At 41.2% G+C, this 24,987-nt stretch overlaps 1 protein-coding gene across 1 annotated transcript in view; it reads right to left on the reverse strand.

Moving 5' to 3' along the window:
* The window catches only part of OPHN1 (oligophrenin 1), a 332,026-nt gene that overhangs the window by 188,493 nt on the left and 118,546 nt on the right, over positions 1 to 24,987 (reverse strand). Inside the window, exons 5-7 of the mRNA XM_066248964.1 lie at positions 23,278 to 23,349; positions 10,959 to 11,060; positions 1,627 to 1,737 (exon numbers count right to left, since the gene is read on the reverse strand). Of these exons, the coding sequence (XP_066105061.1) occupies positions 1,627 to 1,737; positions 10,959 to 11,060; positions 23,278 to 23,349 (285 nt within the window). The remainder of the gene's footprint in view (positions 1 to 1,626; positions 1,738 to 10,958; positions 11,061 to 23,277; positions 23,350 to 24,987) is intronic.

Here is a 24,987-nt window from a genome sequence, read left to right on the forward strand (position 1 = left end):
CGTTTCCAACCTCAGAAAAATACAAAAAAAAAAAAAAAAAAAAAAAAGTGTGTCAGGCACTTTGAAAGGCTGCGAGGATGTGCTTTGAACCTGGAGGACGAGCTGAGTGTAACGTGAGGACTTGAGCTACTCCTTTAGAAAATAAAATATGTTAAAAGAAAAAAAAGACCATGCTTGTTCATCTGTCTGTGCCCAGGATCTCCTTTCTCCATGATTCGCACTGCCTCATATTCACGTTCTTTAGACCTTAAATGACACTTTCAGATGGATCTCCTTGACTACTTGACCTAAAGTAGCTACCCATTTCTGTTCTTTGTTTTAGTGTTTATCACAACTTATAATTATTTTATTTATGTATATATATTTTCCTTCCCTTCTGTCTACCCTATGACAGCGTAGTATTCATTAAGACAGAAATTGAGTCTGGCTCATTCACTATAGGCAACCAATGTTGAGCACGGTGCCTGGCACATAATAGAAGTACAATAAGGCCCTGGCCGGTTGGCTCAGTGGTAGAGCGTCGGCCTGGCGTGCAGAAGTCCCGGGTTCGATTCCCGGCCAGGGCACACAGGAGAAGCGTCCATCTGCTTCTCCACCCCTCCCCCTCTCCTTCCTCTCTCTCTCTTCCCCTCCCGCAGCCGAGGCTCCATTGGAGCAATGATGGCCTGGGCGCTACGGATGGCTCCTTGGCCTCTGCCCCAGGTGCTAGAGTGGCTCTGGTCGCGACAGAGCGATGCCCCGGAGGAGCAGAGCGTCGCCCCTGGTGGGCGTGCCGGGTGGATCCCGGTCGGGCGCATGCGGGAGTCTGTCTGACTGTCTCTCCCGGTTTCCAGCTTCAGAAAAATACAAAAAAAAAAAAAAAAGAAGTACAATAAGTGTTTATTGGATGTGTGAATAAATACTCGTTTATATACATATATGAATATACACAAATGACAGACACATGGACACAGAGAGATATGCTCATGTGCCATGCACATCTATGCACACAGATGTACACACACCCAATCTACCTGGGTACATATAGATAAGAGAAATAAATATAATAGGTATGCAGAGAATATGAGAAGAAAATGCCACAATATTAAAAGTGAATATCTCTGTATGGGAAATTTGTTGTTTTGTTTTTCCTAGCGTTTCTGCAATAAGAATACATTTTTGTAATAAAAAAAGTTGTTAAAATTCAAAATACTTGTCAAATCAAAGCACATCATATTTTATACTAAATTAAGGAGATTTAAGCAAAAAAAAAAGTTAAAAAGACAGAAGTAAAAATAGTAGAATGGGAAGTCATTGAGTGCAGAGACATGAGTTCCTAGCGCAGGGCCTGGTATATGATGGGCACTTTCAAAGGCTTTATGAAAGCATGGCAGGAAGGAAAGAAGGAAAACAAGATGAAAAGAAGGGTGATAGAGAAATCCAGGGAGGGAAAGAAAAAGAGAGGAAGAAAAAAAAGAGAAAAACAAATCATAGCTAGAGAGAAAAAATGGGGGAGGAAAGAGAGAGATTCATCACAATTATACACATTCACATTCTTTGAGATCCCAATTTTCCTATCAAAGTTCTCCGCATTTACCAAGCATTCGGAAAATATTTTTAGAGCATTAACAAATACATGGAACTTACCGGCTCCACAATGTTGAATTTCTTGGACTCCTGAACTTCCTGGATTTGATAAACATAATCAAGGGAGGACTCGAAAAAAATGTGCCTCTCTTTGTCCACTTGCAGGTCTGCCTGTAAAATGGTAACAAATGTCACAAATTGGCACTGTCATTCACGCTAGTCAGTGCTTATGGAATAAACAATGCTGGAGCTAGAGGAGAGTTTAGGCACCAAGGAGTGATCTGATCCTTTTATGCTACAAATAGGGAACACGAAGTCAAGAGATAAAAAGCGACTAATGCAAGACTTCCAGATTCTGATCCTACAAGTAAGCTTTCCTGTCCATCCTCACAGGAGAAAAATGCTAAACAAGGTAAAAATCAAGTACTCCTCTTAGATCCAACAAAGAATTGAAGTCAGAAGAAAACCCAATGTCTCAAAAATTGTATAGACATTTGAATATGGGGAATAAAAGCATATCAGAGCAGAAGCCTGTTGCTGCAGCCAATATCAGACTTTATTTAAGAACTCTCCAGTGGGTCCAAGATGGTGGCATATGTGGACGCTGGGCTTGCAGCCTCCCAAAAACCCATCCAATGTACCCCTTTACTTAGAACAATTCCTCCTGAAAGACAACTGAGAAACAAACAGTTTTTGCACAACAAACTAGAGAGAGAGAGACAGAGAGAGACAGAGAGCATAGAGAAAGCTGAGAAACCATGAGAGCTCTGCAGGAGGTGAAGGAACAGCTCAGGACCGAAGAGACCAGTGAGCACCACTGTTTACACCTCCTGGGCATGTGGATAGAAGATGGGAGCTCTATTCAGGCTCTATGGCCAACCACAGGGCACTGAAGCACATCCCCAGCCACCCCTCCTGGAGCAAAATCCAACAGAATCATGAGGGCAGCATAGCTTGTATAAAGAGAGCTCCTCTTCCCACATATCGACCCAGCAGGTAGGTATGGCAAGGCGATACTTCGCCCACAGAGCTGCCTATGCATGTAGGGTTCCCCCACCTGGAGAGAGTGCAGAGCTAGCAAAAACATTCCAGGTGGTGGCGCAGTGGATAGAGCATCAGACTGGGATGCCAAGGACCCAGGTTCAAGACCCCAAGGTCACCAGCTTGAGCATGGGCTCATCTGATTTGAGTAAAAGCTTACCAGCTTGGACCCAATGTCGGTGGCTCGAGCAAGGGGTTCCTCGGTCTGCTGAAGGCCCGCGGTCAAGGCACATATGAGAAAGCAATCAATGAACAACTAAGGTGTCGCAATACGCAACGAAAAACTAATGATTGATGCTTCTCATCTCTCTCTGTTCCTGTCTGTCCCTGTCTATCCCTCTCTCTGACTCACTCTCTGTCTCTGTAAAAAATAAATAAAATAAAATAAATTTTAAAAAAAGAATAAAACTCCAGAGAAATATCCTAATGAAATGGAGACGGGTAATTGGACAGATAAAAAATTCAAAGCAAACAGTCATAACAATGTTCAATAAACTTGAGAGTAGAATAGAGGAACTCAAGAGAGAGCGTGAACAAAAAGAAAATGTTATAAGCTCATTCGGTTTGAGCACGGGCTCACCAGTTTGAGCACGGATCGCCGGCTTGACCATGGGATCATAGACATGACCCCACGGTCACTGAGCCCAAAGGTCGCTAGCTTAAAGCCCAAGTTGCTGGCTTGAGCAAGGGATCATTGGCTTGGCTGGAGTCCCTGGCCTGGCCTGTCCTTGCGTTTCTGCTGCCGGCGCCCACGTTTCCCCTCTTGGGACCCCCACCACGCATGCACTCCAGTGGGCCAAGCAGACAGCCTCAGCACCATCTCCCACACAGGCACATTGGGGCTGGGAGTGCAGGGTGGCCAGAGCATGGACATGCACAGGAGCCCACAGGGTAGCACTGAGGGAGCACCGCAGGTGAGCGAGGGACAGCTGCTGGGGGCAGCGCAGACCCCAGGCGCAAGGCACGGTTCCAGTTAGACAGCTGCACAGGGTCACGTGACTGTGTCTCCCCCAGTCCCCCAATGCCTTCAGGGACATCCGCACCTACTTCTCCCAGGAAGAGTGGGCCGCCATGGGCGACTGGGAGAAGGCGCACCATCAGAATGTGAAGAGGAACTACCAGGCGAGGCGCTGCTCCACATAGGTGATGGCAGTGCCAGGGCGGGAACCTTGGGGCAGGAACTAAGGGCGGAAACCATGGGCAGCATGCAGGCCAGCCGGTGTCCAGGCCACTCTTTCAAGCACTTCCCTTTAAGGAGCCTGATAATTTTGTTTCTCCCCAGGCCTCAGAGCCCCTAGGCCTGCTGTCATGGTTCACCGCTGGCAGGCCACCAGAGCCCCAGCAGAGGACACTGAGGACTCGTATGAAGAATGGACTTTGATGAGGTGGCGAGATGAGGGGCTGCAGGCACGGCGCTGCCTTTTTGAAACCCACTCGAGGTCAGTTCCCCGGCCTCTCAGCAGCTAACGAGGGACAGAGCTTGTGTTTAGCAAACGAGCGAGATGTAAACAGTGCATTGTGCAATATGGGGCAATTCACTACAATGCTTCCATGTGTAAATAATTATGCACATTTATAGATGTATTAATGAGCAGGAATGGTATAAAAGTATAAAAGCACATAAGAAATAACTCATTCAGAACACTTGTCATCACAAGAGGAGGAGGAAAGTCTGGCCGGTGAGCAGGGCTCCAGGACAGGGATACCCAGGCGGTACTGGCCACATTGCAGACGGGAAAGGATTAATTGTAGTGATTAAGGCAGCTGGGGTTGTAGGTCAGGGTAGGGACCACTGTATCAGGCCCTGTGTCAGCCATCTCTTCAGTGTGTCTGGTTTCATGAGGGTGCGGTCAGTAAGGTCCTTCCGCTTTCATGGGTCTAGGGTTGAAACACAGCTGAAGTCCAGATGTTTTCTTTAACTTGACCTAAATGGTTTCTGTGGTCAACAGACCTGAGGCTCTGTTCCCAAGACTGTTTGATGCTGACCAGTCTCTAATGATTAAGGAAGGGCAAGGATGGCCAAAAGGTGCAAAGGTGAAGGGATAAGAAGGAAAGGAGGCAAGGTGGTCATTGTACCATTGGATTGGACAAGGCCACCCTGAAACAAGAAGACAGAAAGGAGCCCTGGCCAAGTTGCTCAATCGTTAGAGAGTCATCCCCACACACCAAGGTTGTGGGTTTGATGTCCGGTCAGGCCCATATAAGAATCAACCATTGAAGCCTGACCAGGTAGTGGCACAGAAGATAGAGCATCGACCTGGTATGATGAGGACTCAAGTTCCAAACCCCAAGGTTGTGGGCTTGAGGATGGGTTCACCGGCCTGAGTGCCGAGTCATTGGCTTGGGCCTGGGATCATAGAAGTGACCCCATGGTCAGTGGCTTGAAGCCCAAGGTTGTTGGCTTGAGCCCAAGATTGCTGGTTTGAGCAAGGAGTCACTGGTTCAGCTAGAGTCCTCTGGTCAAGGCACATATGAGAAAGCAATCAATGAACAACTAAGATACTGCAGCTATAAGGTGATGCTTCTCATCCCTCTCCCTTCCTAAAAATAATAATAATAATCAACAACTAAATGCATAAATGAGTGGAACAACAAATCAATGTTTCTCACTCTCTTCCCTCCTCTCTCTCTAAAATCAATAAAAAATTAATTTATTGATTTTAGAGAGGAGTGAGAGAGAGAGAAAGAGAGAAGAGGGTGGCAGAGAGGAGCAAGAAGCATTATTGAGTGAAATAAGTAAGTCAGAAAAAACTAAGAACTATATGATTCCATACATAGGTGGGACATAAAAATGAGACTCAGGGACATGAACAAGAGTGTGGTGATTACCAGGGGTGTGGAGGGGTAGGAAAGGGTGGGGGGAGAGGAGGGGCACAAAGAAAACCAGATAGAAGGTGACGGAAGACTATATGACTTTGGGTGATGGGTATGCAACATAATCAAATGTCAAAATAACCTGAAGATGTTTTCTCTGAACCTATGTACCCTGATTGATTAATGTCACCCCATTAAAATTAATTTAAAAAAATAATTGTAGCTATCAAGTATGGAGAGGGTGGGCAAGGTTTTGATGATGAGTCACATCTCCTCAGACACCAAAGGACACATTCAGGGGAGAATCCCTATGTTTGCAAGAAGGGTGAGTGAGTCATTAGCATTAAATTGCATCTCCACAGCCATAGCCACCACGTAGGTCATACCCCAACTCTGAGGGGACTTCAGAGGAAGTCTACTGACCACTTTACCCTCCCAAGACTGTAATTAGTACAGAAGTAACTGTTTAAACAAGTTCTTCACTTTCAAGACAAGAGATGAGCTAGACAAACAGTTCCTTAAGTGCTATGGGGATGTCAACACCAATCTCCTCCATGGTCTCTTGGCCTCCTGTTCTAATAAATTCTGTCTCCATAAAACTATGAAGCTCACATACCTCATTCTCCCTCCCCATCACTGAAAGCAGAGAGTTCCCAGAGGGCCACAGAGAACTCACACTCTCAGGCACAGAAACTCAACCCCTGGAAATGTGGAAATTTGGCGTCAATCTACTTAGGTTACTGCCCAGGGAGAGGGATTTGAGACAGATTCACCAGGAAAAGGAATTTTCTCGACTCCCAGGAAGTAGAGCCTTCTCTCCTAGTAGGCTCACCACCCTCCTCCTTTGGCTTCTCTTGGCTCCTGTCCTGGTTTCCTCTGACCTCTGTAGAATCAGAGGTGAAATCCAGGGAGAAATGTGTGTGTGTGTGTGTCCATGTACCTGGCTCAGTCTGGGCACCTGGTCTCCCTCACTGTCTCCTCACTGCCCCTTCAGGGTGAGAATCTCATGGTGTATACCACATGGACTCCGGATAATTCACAGTGGGTTTGAATCTCAGCTCTGCCCTCACCAGCTGTGTGACCTAAGGCAAGACTCTCAACTTCCCTGTGCCTGTTTTTTAATCTATAAAATAGGAATGTTGCCTGACCAGGCAGTGGCACAGTACATAGAGCACTGGACTGAGATGCAGAGGACCCAGTTTCAAAACCCCAAGGTTGCCGGCTTGAGCACAGTCTCACTAGCTTGAGTGCAGGGTCACGGGCTTGAGCAAGGGGTCACTGGCTTAGCTGGAGCTTCCCCCACCCCGAGTCAAGGCACATATGAGAACCAATCAATAAATAACTAAAATGCTGCAAATATGAGTTGCTGCATCTCATCTCTCTTCCTTCCTGTCACTGTTTCCTTCACCCTCTCTCTTAAAAGAGAAAGCAAGAAAGGAAAGAAAGGATGGGAGGGAGAGAAGGAGGGGAATTAGAAACAGAGTTGTATGACTGTGAGGCTCTGGGGAAGAGACAATTTCCCTCCCAACCAGGGGTCAGAGGAGCTGCCCACCAGGAGGAGAACCAGCCTTCCACCAGCCTAGAGAACCCCTTCCCGCCCACAGCCAGTGCAGAAGAGCCACCCACACCCACCCCAGCACCCCACCCACACTGCAACAGAACTGCCCAGAGAGGGAGTGTACTACCCTGTGTAGCCTGAGTAGAGGAGTCTCAAACCTTCGTAGAAGACACAGTAGCCTCATCTGCGGAGAATCTTTAGTTCACCCCTCCTGATTCTCGGGGGTCCCCCCATGCTGAGCTTCAGCTCCTCAGTCAGCTGGGTGTGGCCAGCCTAGTTCCCCACTGCAGAACACTATCCAAAGGTTCAGGAAGAATATAGAAAAACTGACTTGTGTAGCTCTAAGACGGGGTGATTTTTTTTCTGTTCACAGCAAACCAGTTTCATAGTTCCTCCCTCCAGACAGCCAAACCTTTGTCTGTATGGGCCTGATGAACACTGCTGGGCTCACCCTGATGATTCCCTGAGACCCAACCCCCCCACAAAGTCACCAGGCACAGGGTAGGTGGTGGCTTGCGTCGGTGTACCCTGATAATGTTACTGAGTGGCCTCAGACCCAGCACTGGTAATGATTTTAAATCTGTATCAGTCTGGTAAGCACCACTTGTCCCTACTTGGTGACTCACTAATAGCATCCTTTAAGAAACTCAAGTACTGCCTGAGACTCTTAATAACTGAATCTAACAGGCAGGCAGCTCATAAGTGAGGGAAGAGCTTAGGTAACCTTGGGCCTTTTGCTGATCTGGTCCGAGCCTTGGTGCCCAGCTGGGACCTTCCCACACAGTCAGGGCCATCACAGACAGACACAAATTGTGTATGACTTTGTAACTGCACATTCGGTAAACCCTTTGATATCAGTCTGAATAATATCTTCTTCAATATGTCTCTTCAGGCAAGGGAAACAAAACCAAAAATTAACAACTGGGACTTCATCAAAGTAAAAAGCTTTTTCGCAGTGAAGGAAACCATTAACAAAACAAAAAGAAACCTATGGAATGTGAAAATATATTCACAATGATACATCCAAAAGGCGTTAATATTCAAAGTATATAGGGAACTCATAACCTCAATAAGAAAAAAACAAAAAATCCAATTTAAAAATGGTCAGAAGGCTTGTATAGACATCTCTTCAAAGAAGACATACAGATGGCTGTTAGATGTATGAAAAGATGCTCAACATTACTGATCATCAGGGAAATGTAAATCAAAACCACAATAACATATCACCTCACACCTGTCAGAATGATCATCATCAATAAGTCAACAAATAACGAGTGTTGGCGAAGACGTGAACAAAAGGGAACCCTCGTGTACTGCTGGTGGGAATATAAATTGGTAGAGCCACTATGGAAAACAGTATGAAGGTTCCTGAAAACACTAGAGGGTAGAATTACCACATGACCCAGAAATTCTAGTTCTGTGTATTTATCAAAAGAAAACAAAAACACAAATTTCAAAAGATATATACACCCCTATGTACACTACATTATTTACTATTATAGCCAACATATGTAAGCAGGTTAGGTACCCTTCTATAGATGAATAGATAAAGACTAGTGTATACATACAATAGAATATTACACAGCAATAAAAAAGAATTAAATCTTGCCATTTAGGGTGACAGAGCTGGCTCTAGATGACATGGTGCTAAATGAAGTAAGTCAGACAGAGGAAGGCAAACACCATATGGTTTACCTTATTTGTGGAATCTAAAAAGAAATACAAATTAAAAAAGAAAAGAAAAGTAGACACATAGAAACAGAGGCACAATGCATGGTGACTAGAGGGGGGGTATGGGATGGGTGCAAAGGGGGAGATGAATTTATTTAATAATACTGTGATAAGTTTGCATAGTGACAAATAACTACTAGATTTAGTAGGGTGATCACATTGTAAGATATAAAACTGTAAATAACTATATTGTACATCTACAAATAATATAACATAATATCATATAAACTATGTTTAAATCTTAAAAAACTAAAAAACTTAAAATTTCAAAATCAAATGCATGATCCATGAAAAGAAAAATTCATAAGTTGGATTTCATTAAAACTAAAACCTTCTGGTCTATGAAAAATTTTATTAAGAGAAATGAGGCCCTGTTCAGGTGGCTTAGTGGATACAGTGCCATCCCAACAGGCTAGGTACCCTTCTATAGATGAATAGAAAAAAACAATAAACTTCACTAAAAAATATTAGGAACAATAAACAAAAAACAAAACTGTAGGATACAAGATCAATGTACAAACACCATTGTGCTCCTGTATATTAACAATAAAATTTCAGAGAAAGAAATGAAAAAAAAATCCTATTACAAGTGCAACAAATATTATAAAATACCTAGGAATAAACTTAAAGGGTGTGAAGGACCTATACACTGAAAAGTATAGGACATTATTAAAAGAAATTGAAGAAGACACAAAGAAATAGAAAGATATCCTGTGTTCATGGACTGGAAGAATCAATATAGTTAAAATGGGCACATTACCTAAAGCTATATACAAATTAATGCAATATCCATCACAACAAAAACTTATCAGATTCAAAAGACCCTAAGTAGCCAAAGCAATCTTGAGAAAAAAGAACAAAGTCAGAAGTATCACACTACCTGACTTCAAATTATACTACAGAGCCACGAGAATCAAAACAACATGGGGCCTGACCTGTGGTGGCGCAGTGGATAAAGCATCGACCTGGAAATGCTGAGGTCACTGGTTCAAAGCCCTGGGCTTGCCTGGTCAAGGCACATATGGGAGTTGATGCTTCCAGCTCCTCCCCCCTTCTCTCTCTCTGTCTCTCCTCTCTCTCTCTCTCTCTCGCTATCTGTCTCTCCCTCTCCTCTCTAAAATGAATAAAAAATAAATAAAAAAATAAAACAACAACAACATGGTATTGGCAGAAAAACAGACATACAGACCAATGGAACAAAAGGGACATCCCAGAAAAACAACAACAACACGCTGTATATGAGCAAAAAATTTTCAACAAAGGAGCAAAAAACATACAATGGAATAAACAAAGCTTCACCTCTTCAATAAATAGTGCTGGGAAAGCTGGTAGGCCACATGCAAAGAATCAAACCATACCGCTATTTGTCCCTATGTGCAGAAATTAACTCAAAACAGAACGAAGACCTAAATACTAGATCTGAAACAATAAATTTCATAGACGAAAACATAGGTACTAAATTTATAGATCTTTGTCTGAGAGAGGACTTTATGAATTTGACTTCAAAGGCAAGAGAAGTAAAGGCAAAAATAAATAAACAGAACTATATTAAGCTAAAAAGCTTCTGCACAGCAAAAGAAACCAACAACAGAACAAAAAGCCAACCAAATGGGAGATGATATTTATAAACAGCTCTGATAGGAGTTTACGACCCAAAATATATAAAGAACTAACAAAGCTCAGCAAGAAACAAGCAAATAATTCAATTAAAAAAATGGGAGAGGAACTTCTCCCAAGAGGACATACAAATGGCCAACAGATATATGAAAAGATGCTCATCTTCACTAGCTTTTCGGGAAATGCAAATCAAAACCACAATGAAATACCACCTCACACCTGTTAGATTGGCTATTTTCAATAAGACAGGTAATAACAAGTGTCCAAGAGAATGAGGAGAAAAAGGAGCCCTCGTTCACTGCTGGTGGGGATGTAAACTGGTACAGCCACTACGGAAAACAGTATGGAGTTCCTCAGAAAATTAAGAATAGAACTACCATATGACCCAGCAACCCCTCTTTTGGGTATATATGCGGAAAATTTGAAAACATTTATTCGTAAAGATATATGCGCCCCTACATTCGTTGCAGCATTATTCAAAGTGGCTAAGACATGAAAACCACTGAAATGTCCTTCAATACATGATTTTCCGGGATGAGGCAGGGTGTGAGGAAAGGCTTGCAGTAGGAAGCTGCCACTGTCACCGAGGCAAAGCCGGCAATGGAAGGCGGGGACACACTTTGGAACATACCTCTTGTAACTGAGATTCTTTCTTTTTGGAAGACAGATGTAAGTGTCGATCCAGCAAAGAATAAAACCTCTCACCATCCTTTTCAAATTTCTTTTTCCGCTCCTAGACATGAGAGAGAAGGCACTGGTTAAGACACCTATACTTTTAGTTCCGTTTGCTGAGAACTGAGAACGAAGGACACAGTGCCAAGTTTCATGAGGCCAATCTCTATTTCCTGGGATGGAAAAAAAAAACAAAAAACAAATAAGCATTTGCTTTTGCATTGGTCTCAGCAGTTCTGAATTCCTCAAATACAGCCCTGAATCAGTCTAGCTGACGAAGGGCAGCTCCCGTTGGTCCCACTGCAGGCTCTGGGGGCTGCTGCTCAGGGAATGACACCAACACAGGCCTTGATAGCTAGGCGCATTCTATTCTGCTAATGTTTTTAATAGTCTTTAACTACTCATTCAATTTTTTTAAAGGAGGAAGAAGGAACACAATAGTCAACTAAACATATGCCCTTAAAAGCTTAATCTACAATGCATTTTAACAACCCAATAATAAGTAAAACATAACCAAGACACTAGGAATCTGGGTCTGTCCCCATGAATGGTGATTTCTTTGGTATTGTTGACACATTTCACTGCTGCATATTAAGAGATTATGTAATAGATGACAAAAAAATCCTGGCCTGACCAGGTGATGGAGCAGTGGATAGAGCATCTGCCTGGGATGCTGAGGACCCAAGTTCAGAAACCCCAAGGTGGCCAGCTTGAGCACAGGGTCACTGGCTTGAGTGTGGGGTCATACACATGGCCCCATGTCACTGGCTTGAACCCAAGGTCTCTGGCTTGAACAAGGCATCACTGGTTCGGCTGGATCCCCCCGGGTCAAGGCACATGAGAAAGCAATCAATGAACAACTAAGGTGCCACAACAAAGAATTGATGCTTCTAATCTCTCTCCCTGCCTTCCTGCCTGTCCATATCTGTCTGTCTCTCTGTCCTTCGTGTAAAAAAAAAAAAAAAGAAAAGAAAAAATCCTGAAAGGTTTAGCTGAAAACCAAAAGTTGGAAAACTTTTGGGGGGATGGAGGACCTAACTGTCATTGTCAAGTATGAAATTTAAATAAACTTTCTGCCTCTCAGCACAACTGGGAGTCACACCTCCTCCAAAGGAACATGGACCATGCTCCCTAGTCACAGACTAATGCTGACACTCTGCAATCCTGTCAGCAATATACTGGGAAATGCATGTGAAAAGGTTTGTGTCATCTCACAGAAAATCCACAATCACTGAGCATCTACGCTGTGCTAGGTACTAGGAGAGGTATGGCAGGGGACACACAGATAAAAAAAAAATACTTCACCCCTGCTTTATTTCTAGAAGCCATCTATTGCTAGGCAAGAAGCCAGGACAAAGCTGAGTGACCTCTGGCCTGTAAGGAATGGGCTTTCACCATAGAGAAAGAAGTAGAGAGGAAACTACCACTATATCTGACACCTATGTCAGGCTGGAAATGTACTAGGTACTTAAAATTCATTCATTATCTCATTTAGTTTTCACACCACCGAGTAGATATTGTAAGAGAGATTAAAGTTCAAAAAAAGGTGAACTCATTAGTCCAAGGACACATAATATACATATCTATCTGATTCATTCCACGTAGTACAACAGAATCAGGTAATCACTGGAGAAATTACACATGGGTGGCTTCTAAGTAATCAGGGAACCTTGTAACTAAAACTCAAGTAGGTCTATAGCCCAAGCCCCAACTCAGATTCCAAAACACAGGACATAGATTTTCACACAAAAGATGGGTGAGGCAACCTGTCCTTCCAGCTGCTGAACCTATTTAAAGTGGCTGTTGTTCGCAGAAAGCACACAGACAAAAATATGTCAGTGACTTCTGTGGGTTACTTTCTCCTCCACTTCCATTGTATTAAAATAAAAACTATGAGATATAATTCACATATCATAAAATTCACCTCTTTAAATGGGACAATTCAAGCATTTTTAGTACACTTACAAAGTTGTGCAACCACCACTGCTATCTAATTCCAGATTATTTCCATCATCTCAAAAAGAAACCCTGTACCTATTAGTAGCCGTTCCCCCATTTCCCACTCCCTGTTTCAAGAAACCATAATTAATGTCCTGTCCCTAAGGATTTGTCTATTCTGGACATTTCATAGAACTGGAATCACACACTATGTGGCCTTCTGTGAATGTCTTCTTACAATTAACATGTTTTCAAGATTCACCTACATATCAGTACTTCCTTCCCTTTTATGCTGAGTAATATTTGATTGTATAGGTACACATTTTCTTTATGAATTCATTGATTGATGGATATTTGCTTCTCCATGTAAAATTTAAATTAATTTTGCTTACATCTACGAAATAATTTCCTAGGATTTTGATAGAGTGAATATGTGAAATAAGTAACGAAGAATTGACATCTTGACATTATTGAATCTTCTTATCCATCCATGAATATGGAATATCTCTCCATTTAATTCATTTTTAATTTCATTTATTAGAGTTCATCTATATGTTCATAAGTAAAAGGAGCCTTTGTTTTTTATGATTTAATTAATTTCATTATGCTATCAAAATTGTAGTACTATAAATTGTCCTGGTAGCTTTTGCTCTTTTCATAGGCTCTGGAACAATTTGTATATCAATAAAAATTAATTGTCCCCTTAAATGTTTGGTACAACTCACTGGTAAAGCCAACTGGGATCATTTCTGTGGCGTAGTGAAGGAAAGAGGCCTTTGACTTCCATTTCAATTTCTTTAACATGTTTTTGTCTTGATTCTCCATTTTCAGCTTATGCCAAATTGTGGCTTTTTATATTTTTCTAGAAAGTTAATTCTTCACTTTTTTTCAAATGCATTAACATATAGCCATTTAAAATTATTTTGTCTTTAATAAATCTCTATTGTGCCTATACCATTTCATTTATTTATTCTATAGTCTGCATTTTATTTACTTGCATCTTCTCATTCTTTGGTGTATCCTACAAGTGGTCACAAATTATCCCTGTTTATATTGTAAGTTTGTTGGTGATCTTACTCTCAATTTTGTGACCTTTTGTTCTTTGTTTCAGGTAGATTAACTCTCTTGAGTATTTCCTGAAGTGGAGGTTTTCTGGTAATAAATTCCAACAGCTTCTGTATGTCCGGGGGGGGGGGCATCTTTATTTCTCCTTCATATTTAAAGGATAAATTTACTGGATTTATTATTCTTAGCTGGGAATTTCTCTCTCAGTTGTTGAATATTTGGTTGCACTCTTTTCTGGCTTGTAGAGTTTCTGCTAAAAAGTCTGATGATATCCTTTGGGGCTTTTCTTTTAGGTTACTTTCTTCTTTTTCATGCCTGCATTGAGTATTTTTCTTTGTCATTAATTTTTGATAGTTTTAATACAATGTGTCAATGAAGAAGGCCTCTTTGGATTGAGGTAAGTAAGTGTTCTGTTTTCATCTTGGATTAGAGGATATAGTTCTTTCCATAGGTTTGGGGCGGGCGTACTCATCAACTATTTGTTTGAATAGGCTCTCCATTCCTTTCTCCGTCTCTTCTTCTAATATACCTATTGTTCTTATATTGCTCTTTCTGATGGATTCAGATAGTTCTCGTAGACTTCTTTCATTTTTTTATGAATGCTCAAGTCTCTCTCTTCTACCCTCTGCATCATCTAGACTTCTATCTTCGCTATCACGAATCCTCTCCTCAATCTGGTCCACTCTATTTCCTATGCTTGCTAGTTCATTCTTGAACTCTTTTATTGACTTCTTCATTTCTAGAATTTGGTTGGTTCTTCTTTAAAAAGATTCAATCTCTTTGGTAAAGTACTTGTGGGTATGTTTTTTTAATGTTTATTTATTAATTTTAGTAAAGTAATTGTTTGGGGGTTTTTTTTTATTTGTTTTCTGAGCTTAAATTGCCAGTCCATATCTTTCACATTTTGTTGAGTATTTTCAGAACTGCAATCTTGAATTCTCTGTCTTTACAGCACATATTTCCTTTTTTATGGAGATTTTTCATTTTCTTTCTAAGCTGCCTCACTACCTTGGTTATTCATGTTATTTGATGGATTCCTTCTCTATCCAGGCATCAATGTATGAGTAGCACTTCTCTAGTAGATTCATAAGAAAAGATCTTTCTATTTTTTCCAGTAGGTGGTGCTGTATCACAAGTTTTTTAGTTCTGTGAAATTCCAGTGCTGTCCTCCACAGCCAGATGCTGCCATCAGTGTAGCCATGATGCATGGGGGTGGATGGGCTTGGGGAATCACCAGGGTTTTTTGCTGTTTTGTCCCTTTGGTAATGGCAATGATGGAACTCTGCAGGGTCCCCTTTGCATCTCAATCCCAGGACTGGTCATAGAATGCATTCTTTGCTCAGGGAAAAAAGTGATTCTGTATTACCAGTTCTCAGGTTTTTGCATAATGTGCTCCACAACCCAACACCAAGGGTGAAGGGAGGTGAACTTGGGAGGCTATGGGGTGGCAGAACACTGTGGCTTTGTTTCTCTGCCTGGAATGCCAACTACCAACCACAGCTGCACCTCCATCCTGTTCCAAGACTCTGGGCTCAGCCGCAGCTTGTACTACTTGGTCCTACAGGAATGCCCACCAAATCTCTTTGCTCTTCCAAGCTGAAGGGAGTAGCAGCTACAACCAGGAGTACCAACTACAACCGAATTCCTTCCCTCTCTGGGTTGAACCCCACCATGAACTCCAAACTCCAGGGCTGTGTCCGTATCTCCTCTCAGCCCTTCTCTCTTCTCTACTCCTCATTTTGCTCCCACTTGTCCACCTTTAGATGCTTCAATATACAGAATTTTCAAGCATGTTTGTGTGTTTTGCAAGGAATCCTTTATTGAGTTACAGATATTCAAACTGTTGAAACTTCAAGGGGAGGAACCAAAGGGATCTCTCATGTCATCATTCCTCTAATATCACTCTATTCTGGCTTTTAACACCATCACTTAGTTTTTGAACTTTATAGAAATGGGCTCATACAACAGTTACAACTGCTTTTATGACTGGCTTTTTCCCCCCCTTGAACTATTAGAGGTGGGCAAATGTAGGTTTATACTTGTGAGTACATGAACTACAGTTTATTCTTGTATTATTACTTATTTGTTAATTAATGTAGTTATTATTATTAAACTACTTTTGTCCACCTCCTGTATTTGTTATAGTCATCCATGTTGTGGTCAACTGCAATTCTAGTTCACTTGCTGTCATAGTTGTAAAGTAATATGAATTTATCACAATGTATTTATTCACTCAATGGTTGATAGGCACTATTAAAGAGTTGTTGTTGTTTTTTTCTCAGTTCTTCCATAGCAACCCCACAAAGCTAGGTCCTGAGTACAGTGTACTAGAAAGTATACAGTTTCTGGAGAAACAAAAATATGGTTGAAGGCTTCTTCTGTTATTAACTTGATATTAGGTATCTTGTATGTGTAATTGGACAGGTTATTTGGCCATTTTGAGTCTTGACTTTCTCATCAGTAGGATATGAATAATAATGCTTAGCGTGATAACATATAGCAAGTACCTCGTAGGTAGTGACTGTTATTATAAGCCTTGTAAAATATTTAATGTTGGCTTAAAAATCATTCATGGATTATTGTCACAAAGCTTGACTCTTGTAGGACTCTTCTCTTTCAGGGCATGCACTGGACTTTGGAATGCAGGGCAGTCTAATACCTTTGACTTCATTTACCCTTTCAGGTATGTGCCTTGCTCCATAGTTTGTATTTTTTCAACCCCATTTAACTCCAAAACAGGTCTTTTTCATAAACTTCTTTCTATAATCTCTGTTGGTGGAGAAGAAACAGCAACAAGACTGACAACCCCATGTCTTGTTGCCAATGCTTTCTTGCCTGGCATCTATTGGCTGAGAACACACTATATCATAGCTTTCACAAGAACACCAACTCTCCAAAAAGTGGGCCAAATACATCTTCAGATGTGTTAAACAGTCTGGCCCTGGTCCCACCAGAGCCACACAAAGGCTCGATTCAGTGGCTGTTCCTTTCTAGCAAGGGCATCCTTGAAAGAGAACTGAAAACATCATACTGTGGCAACTCTGACAAGACCCCAAAAATATGAATCAAAAGGTACAAATGTTCTCCGTCATGTGTCTAAGGAGAATGACTGAGTCTTTATTTAGCAGTTTCCAGTGGACAGCCCAACATTCTGCACTGCAGGATGAAAGACCCATTATGAACAGAGACGGACTGAGCTTTATTTGTCCTCTCTTGACCTTGGGGATGGAGGGTCACATGGTGGTAAGAAGGGAAATAGTGATGGAAAGTGTTCTGTTAATCAAGTGATAACTAAAATATACAAATGGGAAATGACTCACTAAATTTGCATATGCTGGGAAGTTTGATAGTTGAGAGGATTAGAAGGAGTTAACCAAAAAGGAGTTTAGAGTAGGTGTACAAGGAGCTTTAAACCTAGAGGACCAGAAATTAGGAAAAAAGGCAAAGAGGAAGATCATCCTTGATCTACTTTAGTCATCAAAACTAAATACTTTAAAAAAAAACTAAATACTTATATTAACCCAATATAAGAAAGGTCAAAGTGCATGGACTCAGAGCTAAGAAATGAGTTCAAATACTGAATTTGTCACTTGCTTTTGGCACTGTAAAATAAGCCTAATAACAACCACCAACAAGCTTCACCTGAAGAGGCAGTGGCACAGTGGATAGAACATTGGACTGGGATCTGAGGACCCAGGTTTGAAATGCCAACGTCACTGGCTTGAGCACAGGCTCATAGCCCTGAGCACAGGCTCACCAGCTTGGGCATAGAGTTGCTGGCTGGAGCATGGGGTCATAGACATGATCCCATGGTCGCTGCCTTGAGCTCAAAGCTCACTGGCTCGAAGCCCAAGATCGCTGGCTTGAGCAAGGGGTCAGTGGCTCAACTGGAGTCCCCCAGTCAAGGCACATATGAGAGCAATCAATGAACAACTCAAGTGCCACAACTGTGTGTTGATGCTTTCATCTCTTTCCCTTCCTGTCTGTCTATCCTTGTCTGTCTGTCTCTCTCTTAAAAAAAAAGTTAATTAAGGTTTTAGGCTAGGAAAGTAATGTTATCAACCCTAACAGTAAAATGTGAAGATATAGCTGACAGGAGTTCAAGGTCAAAAGTTAGTAAAGAAAGACAGAGGTACTAATAATATCTTCATTTTAAAAAGCTACAGTCAAAATTTGATGGAGTAAGAAATAGGGCTTTATATTTATTATTTACATAGGGGTTTATATTTATTATTTACAGTAACAAAGGTAAGCAATAGAAGAACTAAAAGAATGCTGTAATTATCAAAAATGGAAGAAGAGGGAAAGAGGAAATAATGAGCAATGATCTCCTATATTCATACTTTGAAGAGATAACTTCTAAAATTGATAAAACAAGAAATAACAATGTAAGCACATTTTTTCAAAAATATGAAAGTTCACAATAGTGAAGATCTGGAAACAGCCCAAGTGTCCGTCAGTGGACGAGTGGATTAAAAAGCAGTGGTACATATATACTATGGAATACTACTCAGCCATAAGAAATGATGACATCAGATCATTTACAATAACATGGATGGACCTTCATAACATTATACTGAGTAAATAAGTAAATCAGAAAAAACTAAGAACTATATGATTCCATACATAGATGGGACATAAAAACGAGACTCAGAGACATGGACAAGAGGGTGGTGGTTATGAGGGGTGGGGGAAGAAGGAGAGAGAGAGGGTGGGGGGAGGGGAGGGGCACAAAGAAAACCAGATAGAAGGTGACAGAAGACAATTTGACTTTGGGTGAGGGATATGCAACATAAGTCAAATGTCAAAATAATCTGGAGGCCCTGGCCGGTTGGCTCAGTGGTAGAGCGTCGGCTTGGTGTGCAGCAGTCCCAGGTTCGATTCCCGGCCAGGGCACACAGGAGAGGCGCCCATCTGCTTCTCCACCCCTCCCCCTCTCCTTCCTCTCTGTCTCTCTCTTCCCCTCCCGTAGCCAAGGCTCCATTGGAGCAAAAGATGGCCGGGGCACTGGGGATGGCTCCTTGGCCTCTGCCCCAGGCACTGGAGTGGCTCTGGTCACCACAGAGCGATGCCCTGGATGGGCAGAGCATCGACCCCTGGTGGGCAGGGCGACGCCCCCTGGTGGGCGTGCCGGGTGGATCCCGGTCGGGCGCATGCGGGAGTCTGTCTGACTCTCTCTCCCCGTTTCTAGCTTCAGAAAAATACCAAAAAATAAAAATAAAAATAAATAATCTGGAGATGTTTTCTCTGAACATATGTACCCTGATTTATCAATGTCACCCCATTAAAATTAATAAAAAATATAAAAGTAACCATCAAAATAATTACAAACAAAAATGGTTAAAAATGAACATCTGCAAGGAGTACAGCAAGCTGGAGACTGTTGAGTTTTTTTTACATATCTTATTATAACATTTCATATAGAATTATATGTATATGTGTGTTATATATAATTTAAACTTTTAGAATACAAACACTAAGCATCATTTGCTTCAAAACTTAATGGTAGTAAAATACAAGTAGACTGATGAAACTGTATGTTACACAGTAAAGTTAAAAGAAAATAAATGATATCTAATGGCATAAATATCCAATTTGCCATACAGAGGTTGAAAGGTAGAGTCTGACAAGGTGGTAGCACAGTGGATAGAGCATTGGATTGGGACAAGGAGGACCTGGGTTCAAAACCCTGAGGTTGCCAGCTTTAGCGTGGGCTCACCAGCTTGAGCACAGGGTCACTGGCTTGAGCATGGGATTATAGACATGACCCCATGGTCACTGGCTTGGGCCCAAACGTCACTGGCTTGAGCAAGGGGTCAATTGCTCTGCTGTAGTCCCACTGGTCAAGGCATATACAAGAAAGCAATCATTGAACAACTAAGGTGCTGCAATGAAGATATGATGCTTCTCATCTCTCTCCCTTCCTGCCTGTCTGTCCCTGTCTGTTCCTCTCTCTGACTCTGTCTCTGTGAAAACAAACAAGCAAACAAATAAGTAAATAAATAAGTTGGAAAGGCAGAGCTATCAGGTTTTAGCATAGAGGTAGTTTGATATTTTTTTAAACAATAGTCCTATTTTAAAATAAATATTGCTCCAAAAGTCCATCATATTAACAGATTCAAGGGAAACTAAAGTTTTCCCTATGGGGAAACCTCCAATGGAGATGATTGTGGACATGATACCTGCGAACTGCCATAGTGCTTGGGAAGCCAATCATCTGACGGCCATTCAGAAAACTATTACATAACCAAAATTAGTGTCCAAGGCATCAGTGGTCAACCTGATAGGAACTGGTAATCACTGTGAAATGACTCAGGCAGAAAATAGCCTCCTGAAATTTTGATTACTTGAGAGACCCTGTCTACTGGGACTCAGTCACCAAAGTAGAACTGACAAAAGAGTTTGTTGGCCAGCAGATTGGCTCTGCAAACAGAGAAACTTGCTTTCACTAGCAAAACCACCTCTGACCAACAGCTCAAAATCTAGCCACAATAGAAAAATATTATTTGAGTATCACAAGTCACTCCCCTCCATACTTGGCCCATTGCTTTCCCACAAATTTCACACAAAATGTTTATTATTTCAAGAGGTAGTATATCAGTGTCATTTGAAAAGGTTAATCCTGTTTGAAAAATGAGGTAAGTTTATTTTTAACATGAGTCCTCTCAGTTCCTAGCACTTTGTTATTTTGTATCTTTTTTAAAACTATCTAGACAAAAAGTCATGTCCTACATCCTGCAGTGCCACAGGCACAGATCTGAAGGCCTAGTAACAGGAAACCTCAACATAAATCAGCAGTCACCCCGGAAAGAGACATTGCCCCTACTGTCTCGTTTTGCCCCATTCATTAACTTCTCTTCTTTTGACTTATAAATCAGAGTAAATCCATCAGCAACTGGAAAATTCCACTGGGAACACTCTACTCTCCCTATTTTGTTGCCAATGGTGATGGTGATGATGGTGATGATGACAATGACAGAAAATATATTTTTTTTAATTTTTTTATTCATTTTAGAGAGGAGAGAGAGAGAGACAGAGAGAGAGGGGGGAGGAGCTGGAAGCATCAACTCCCATATGTGCCTTGACCAGGCAAGCCCAGGGTTTTGAACCGGCGACCTCAGCATTTCCAGGTCGACGCTTTATCCACTGCGCCACCACAGGTCAGGCCAGAAACTATTTTTAAAGGTACTTTCCTAAGAACTTTATATATGTTGACTAACTTAATTAATCCTATACTTATGTGTATATGAAATTTTTTTCATAAATTTTCCTCAGTGCTGACCTCTGTTGATTCTGGCCCCGGCCCCAGAGAGACCATGAAATTACAACTGCTCTCTCGAAAAGGTAATTAACTACTTTGTCTAGTTCAATGCCATCAAATAGAAATAGTATAACGCAGTACACACATAGAATTTAAAAGTCATGAGTAGTCACATTAAAAAAGGAAAAAGATTTTTGTTGTATATCTAACATATGACTGAAATCATGAGTCTTAACTTTTTCTGCCTCACTTATTTTGTTTAGTATTACCTCAATAAATTTAATTATAAAAATCCTCCCAGAAAAGGAAATAAAATCAATTCCCAATAATATACTTTATATATCCCAATATGTCCAAAATAGTATCATTTCAACATGTTATCAATATAAAATATTCATGAAACATTTTTTCATTTTTTTATACTATTCTCAGAATCTAAGGCATATTTTACCTTTACAACAGTGTTTTTCAATCACAAGTCTGCGGACTGGTCCACCAGAAATTTCATGAAGGTCCATGAAAGAGTTAACCACTCTGATGTTCTATGAGGATTATAGACCCAACAATCCTAGTCAAAGTCACTTATTCTCAGGGTAGTTTCTGCCTTAGCAGTTCCCAAAATAATTCTCCTATTTTCACTGATCCCTAAGTGTAAAAGGTTGAAAACCACTAATTTATAGCACACTAAATTCTGATAGGCCAATTTCTACTAATCAATAGATGCACATTGAGTTAATTATCCTGATAATTACAAACAGAATATTTGATTAAGAGTTATTTGCTCATGGTTCTGGTTTTGCACAAGAGAAAACTGAGGCCCAGAGAGAAGCGGTATTTCTCATAAAGTGAAATGAGCCCCAATCTTACATCCAGAAGAATTTAATTCAAATCCAAGCTTTGCCACTTCCTGGTTGGGTGCTTTGGACATTACACCTCACTGAATCTTGGCATCCTCATCTGTAAACCTGGGATGTTAACCTCCACTTTACAAGGCTGCTCTGAGGTATAAATGAGAATGCATATCTGTATATGTAAGGACCTACAAAGCACATCCCACAACCAATAAAGTCAGAGCTGTCTAGCAGCAGTGCTGGGTTTATCAGTCTGGGCCCCATCAAGACACAGAAACCAACCTGTATAAAGAATTACTAGCCTGACCAGGTGGTGGCACCTGGAGCATCAGCATGGGATGCAGAGGGCCCAGGTTCGAAACCCTAAGGTCACTGGCTTGAGCACAGGCTCATCCAGCTTGAGCATGGGATTGCAGACATGACCCAATGGTTGCTGGCTTGAGCCCAAAGGTCACCGGTTTGTAGCCCAAGGTCGCTGGCTTGAGCAAGGGGTCACTGGCTTCGCTAGAGCCCTCCAGTCCAGGCACATATGAGAAAGTAATCAATGAACAACTAAAATGCCACAACAAAGACTTGATGTTTTCCGTCTCTCTCCCTTCCTGTCTGTCTGTCCTGCTTTCTCTCTCGCTAAAACAAAAAAAACAAACAAACAAAAACCTAGACCTTCTGAAGTGTCTGCTGATAATACCAGAACATCACAGGGTTGTTGTGATTAGAGAATGAATATAAAGCATCTAGCCCAGTGCTCAGTATGAAGTAAGCAGTCCTTACACAGGAGCTATTATTAGCAAGCTCCTCATTAACCAGATGAAGAACCTGAAATTCCAAAGGGAGAAGCATCTTGTCCATAGATACGTAGCCAATTGGAAGCACAGCCAGAAGCCAACTTGCTTTTTCTTTTGGATGAGGATGATGATGATGAATTTTCTTATAGAGACAAAACCTTTTCACCCCAGAAGACTGAAAAGTGGTTGCCAAACCACTATTCAACTGCTATAAAAAATATATATTTATTATATATAAATAAAACATATATACATACATAAACATATAAACATAGATATACCACACACATATATGCATATATATGTGTGTATATAAACATATATATGTTTATATACACACACACACACACACATATTACACATACAGAGAAAATATACCTTGGTGAAGCCTATTTGCTCCTTCCGAAAATTTTCCAGGGGTTTGATCAGCAAATCGCTAGCATTGTGTACCTAGAGAAAAGAAAAAACACACAAAACAATTTTAAGATGAGCAAAATTTAGGTTCCACATTCCTTGTTACTAGGGCACTTCCTTATAATACACCGTCCTGCAAAATGTTAACCAGTGAGTTGGCTTGTTGGGTTTTGTTACCTTTTCCTATGTTGGTCTCTTAAATCAAATGCTTTAAGAGAAATGAGAGAAGGAACACGAGGGGCATTTTTCTGTAATTTTATCAGTAGTCAAATCAGAAATTTTAACTGATAGATATCCAGAGTCATGTCCAGAAACATACAGGTGGCCTGAAGGGTGTATGGTAAAAAGAGAAAAGGAAGGTAAAATACCTTTAAAGGCCAACTGCACCAGTACAAACCATTTCATGGGAGGCAAATAGGTTAGCAGCAATAGCATCCCAATAACTCCAAGGATAAGTTGTTTCCAGTCCTGTCCTGCATGTCATAAAACCAGAACACTTTCTTCAGAATTTGAAGTGTATTAAAGCATTACAGAGAGCACTAGATCAGGCCTTCCAACTACCTTCCTATAGAATAGGGGATATTTTATCACTTTATATTCATTTTTAAATATCCCATAATTTTTGTGAGCAGTATAATTATCAAAAAGAAGGTATAGAGGATACACTATTTTAAATACCATGGGCTTCTTTATGTTATTCTTGGCGGCCCACAAAGTCAAGCCTTGCATACTGCCCATACAGTCCTCTTCCGAGTCACACAGGCTGTCATTTCTAACCATACAGCAAGTCTGCTATTCAGACTTTTAAAGGCCATCTTCTGGAGAACTACAACCTCTTCTAGGGTACTATTTGAGAAATCACAGCTAGGATGCTCTTCTTCATTTCTTTTATCCATAGTTTCTGCTGCAATTTAAATTCATTTCTGAGAATGACCAGAACATATGCAATTGTCATATGCTCAGGCTGATCTTCCTTCTTGTCCCTCCAAAGTTTCTTTCGGTCTCTCCTAACAGAAAGGATAAAAAGCTGATGAACACCTCCCACATTCTCCATACTGGGCTGTGGGAGCCCTTTCACCATAGTTCCGGGAAGTGGGGACAGTACAGCCAGCAGTGGCTCCCTGGCACACAGTGAAAGGCCCACATTGAGCCTAACCTTCACATCATTCCGGAAATTAAATGGGAAATGGGGAGCCAATGCTCAGTACATAATTGAAGAGTTCTGAAGACAAAAGGGCACAACATAATTAAAGACAGAAGAAAATGAATCAGTCCTTTGGCAAAGAGTCAGCAAGAAGGGTGAGAAAAACATCTCAAAAGATGAATCCTACTTCAGTATCTTGGAGCTTTGTAACTCAGTAAATAAAAAAGAAATCAAGAAACAACTCAGGCTGAAGAAAAGTGCAGCTGAGCTTCCTGATGGTGTCTGAATGAAGTGGGGCAGTGGTGAATGCCTCTGAGAGCAACACTGGCAGCAGTCCACAGACTCTTCGGGCAGAAAAATAAAATGAAACAACATTTAGTAGAGTGTGGATCAGCTAGTGGGCCTTGTACCAGGCTCCAATGAAACTGTCCATACTGGTCTCTCAGAATCCTTAGAAGCAAATCTCTTGAATTAAGAAAATTCCTAAGGGAAATTTCCACAAGCAGGATCTTGGGAACAACAAAAGATAA

Source organism: Saccopteryx bilineata, chromosome X (assembly GCF_036850765.1).
Source record: "Saccopteryx bilineata isolate mSacBil1 chromosome X, mSacBil1_pri_phased_curated, whole genome shotgun sequence".
Taxonomy (NCBI): domain Eukaryota; kingdom Metazoa; phylum Chordata; class Mammalia; order Chiroptera; family Emballonuridae; genus Saccopteryx; species Saccopteryx bilineata.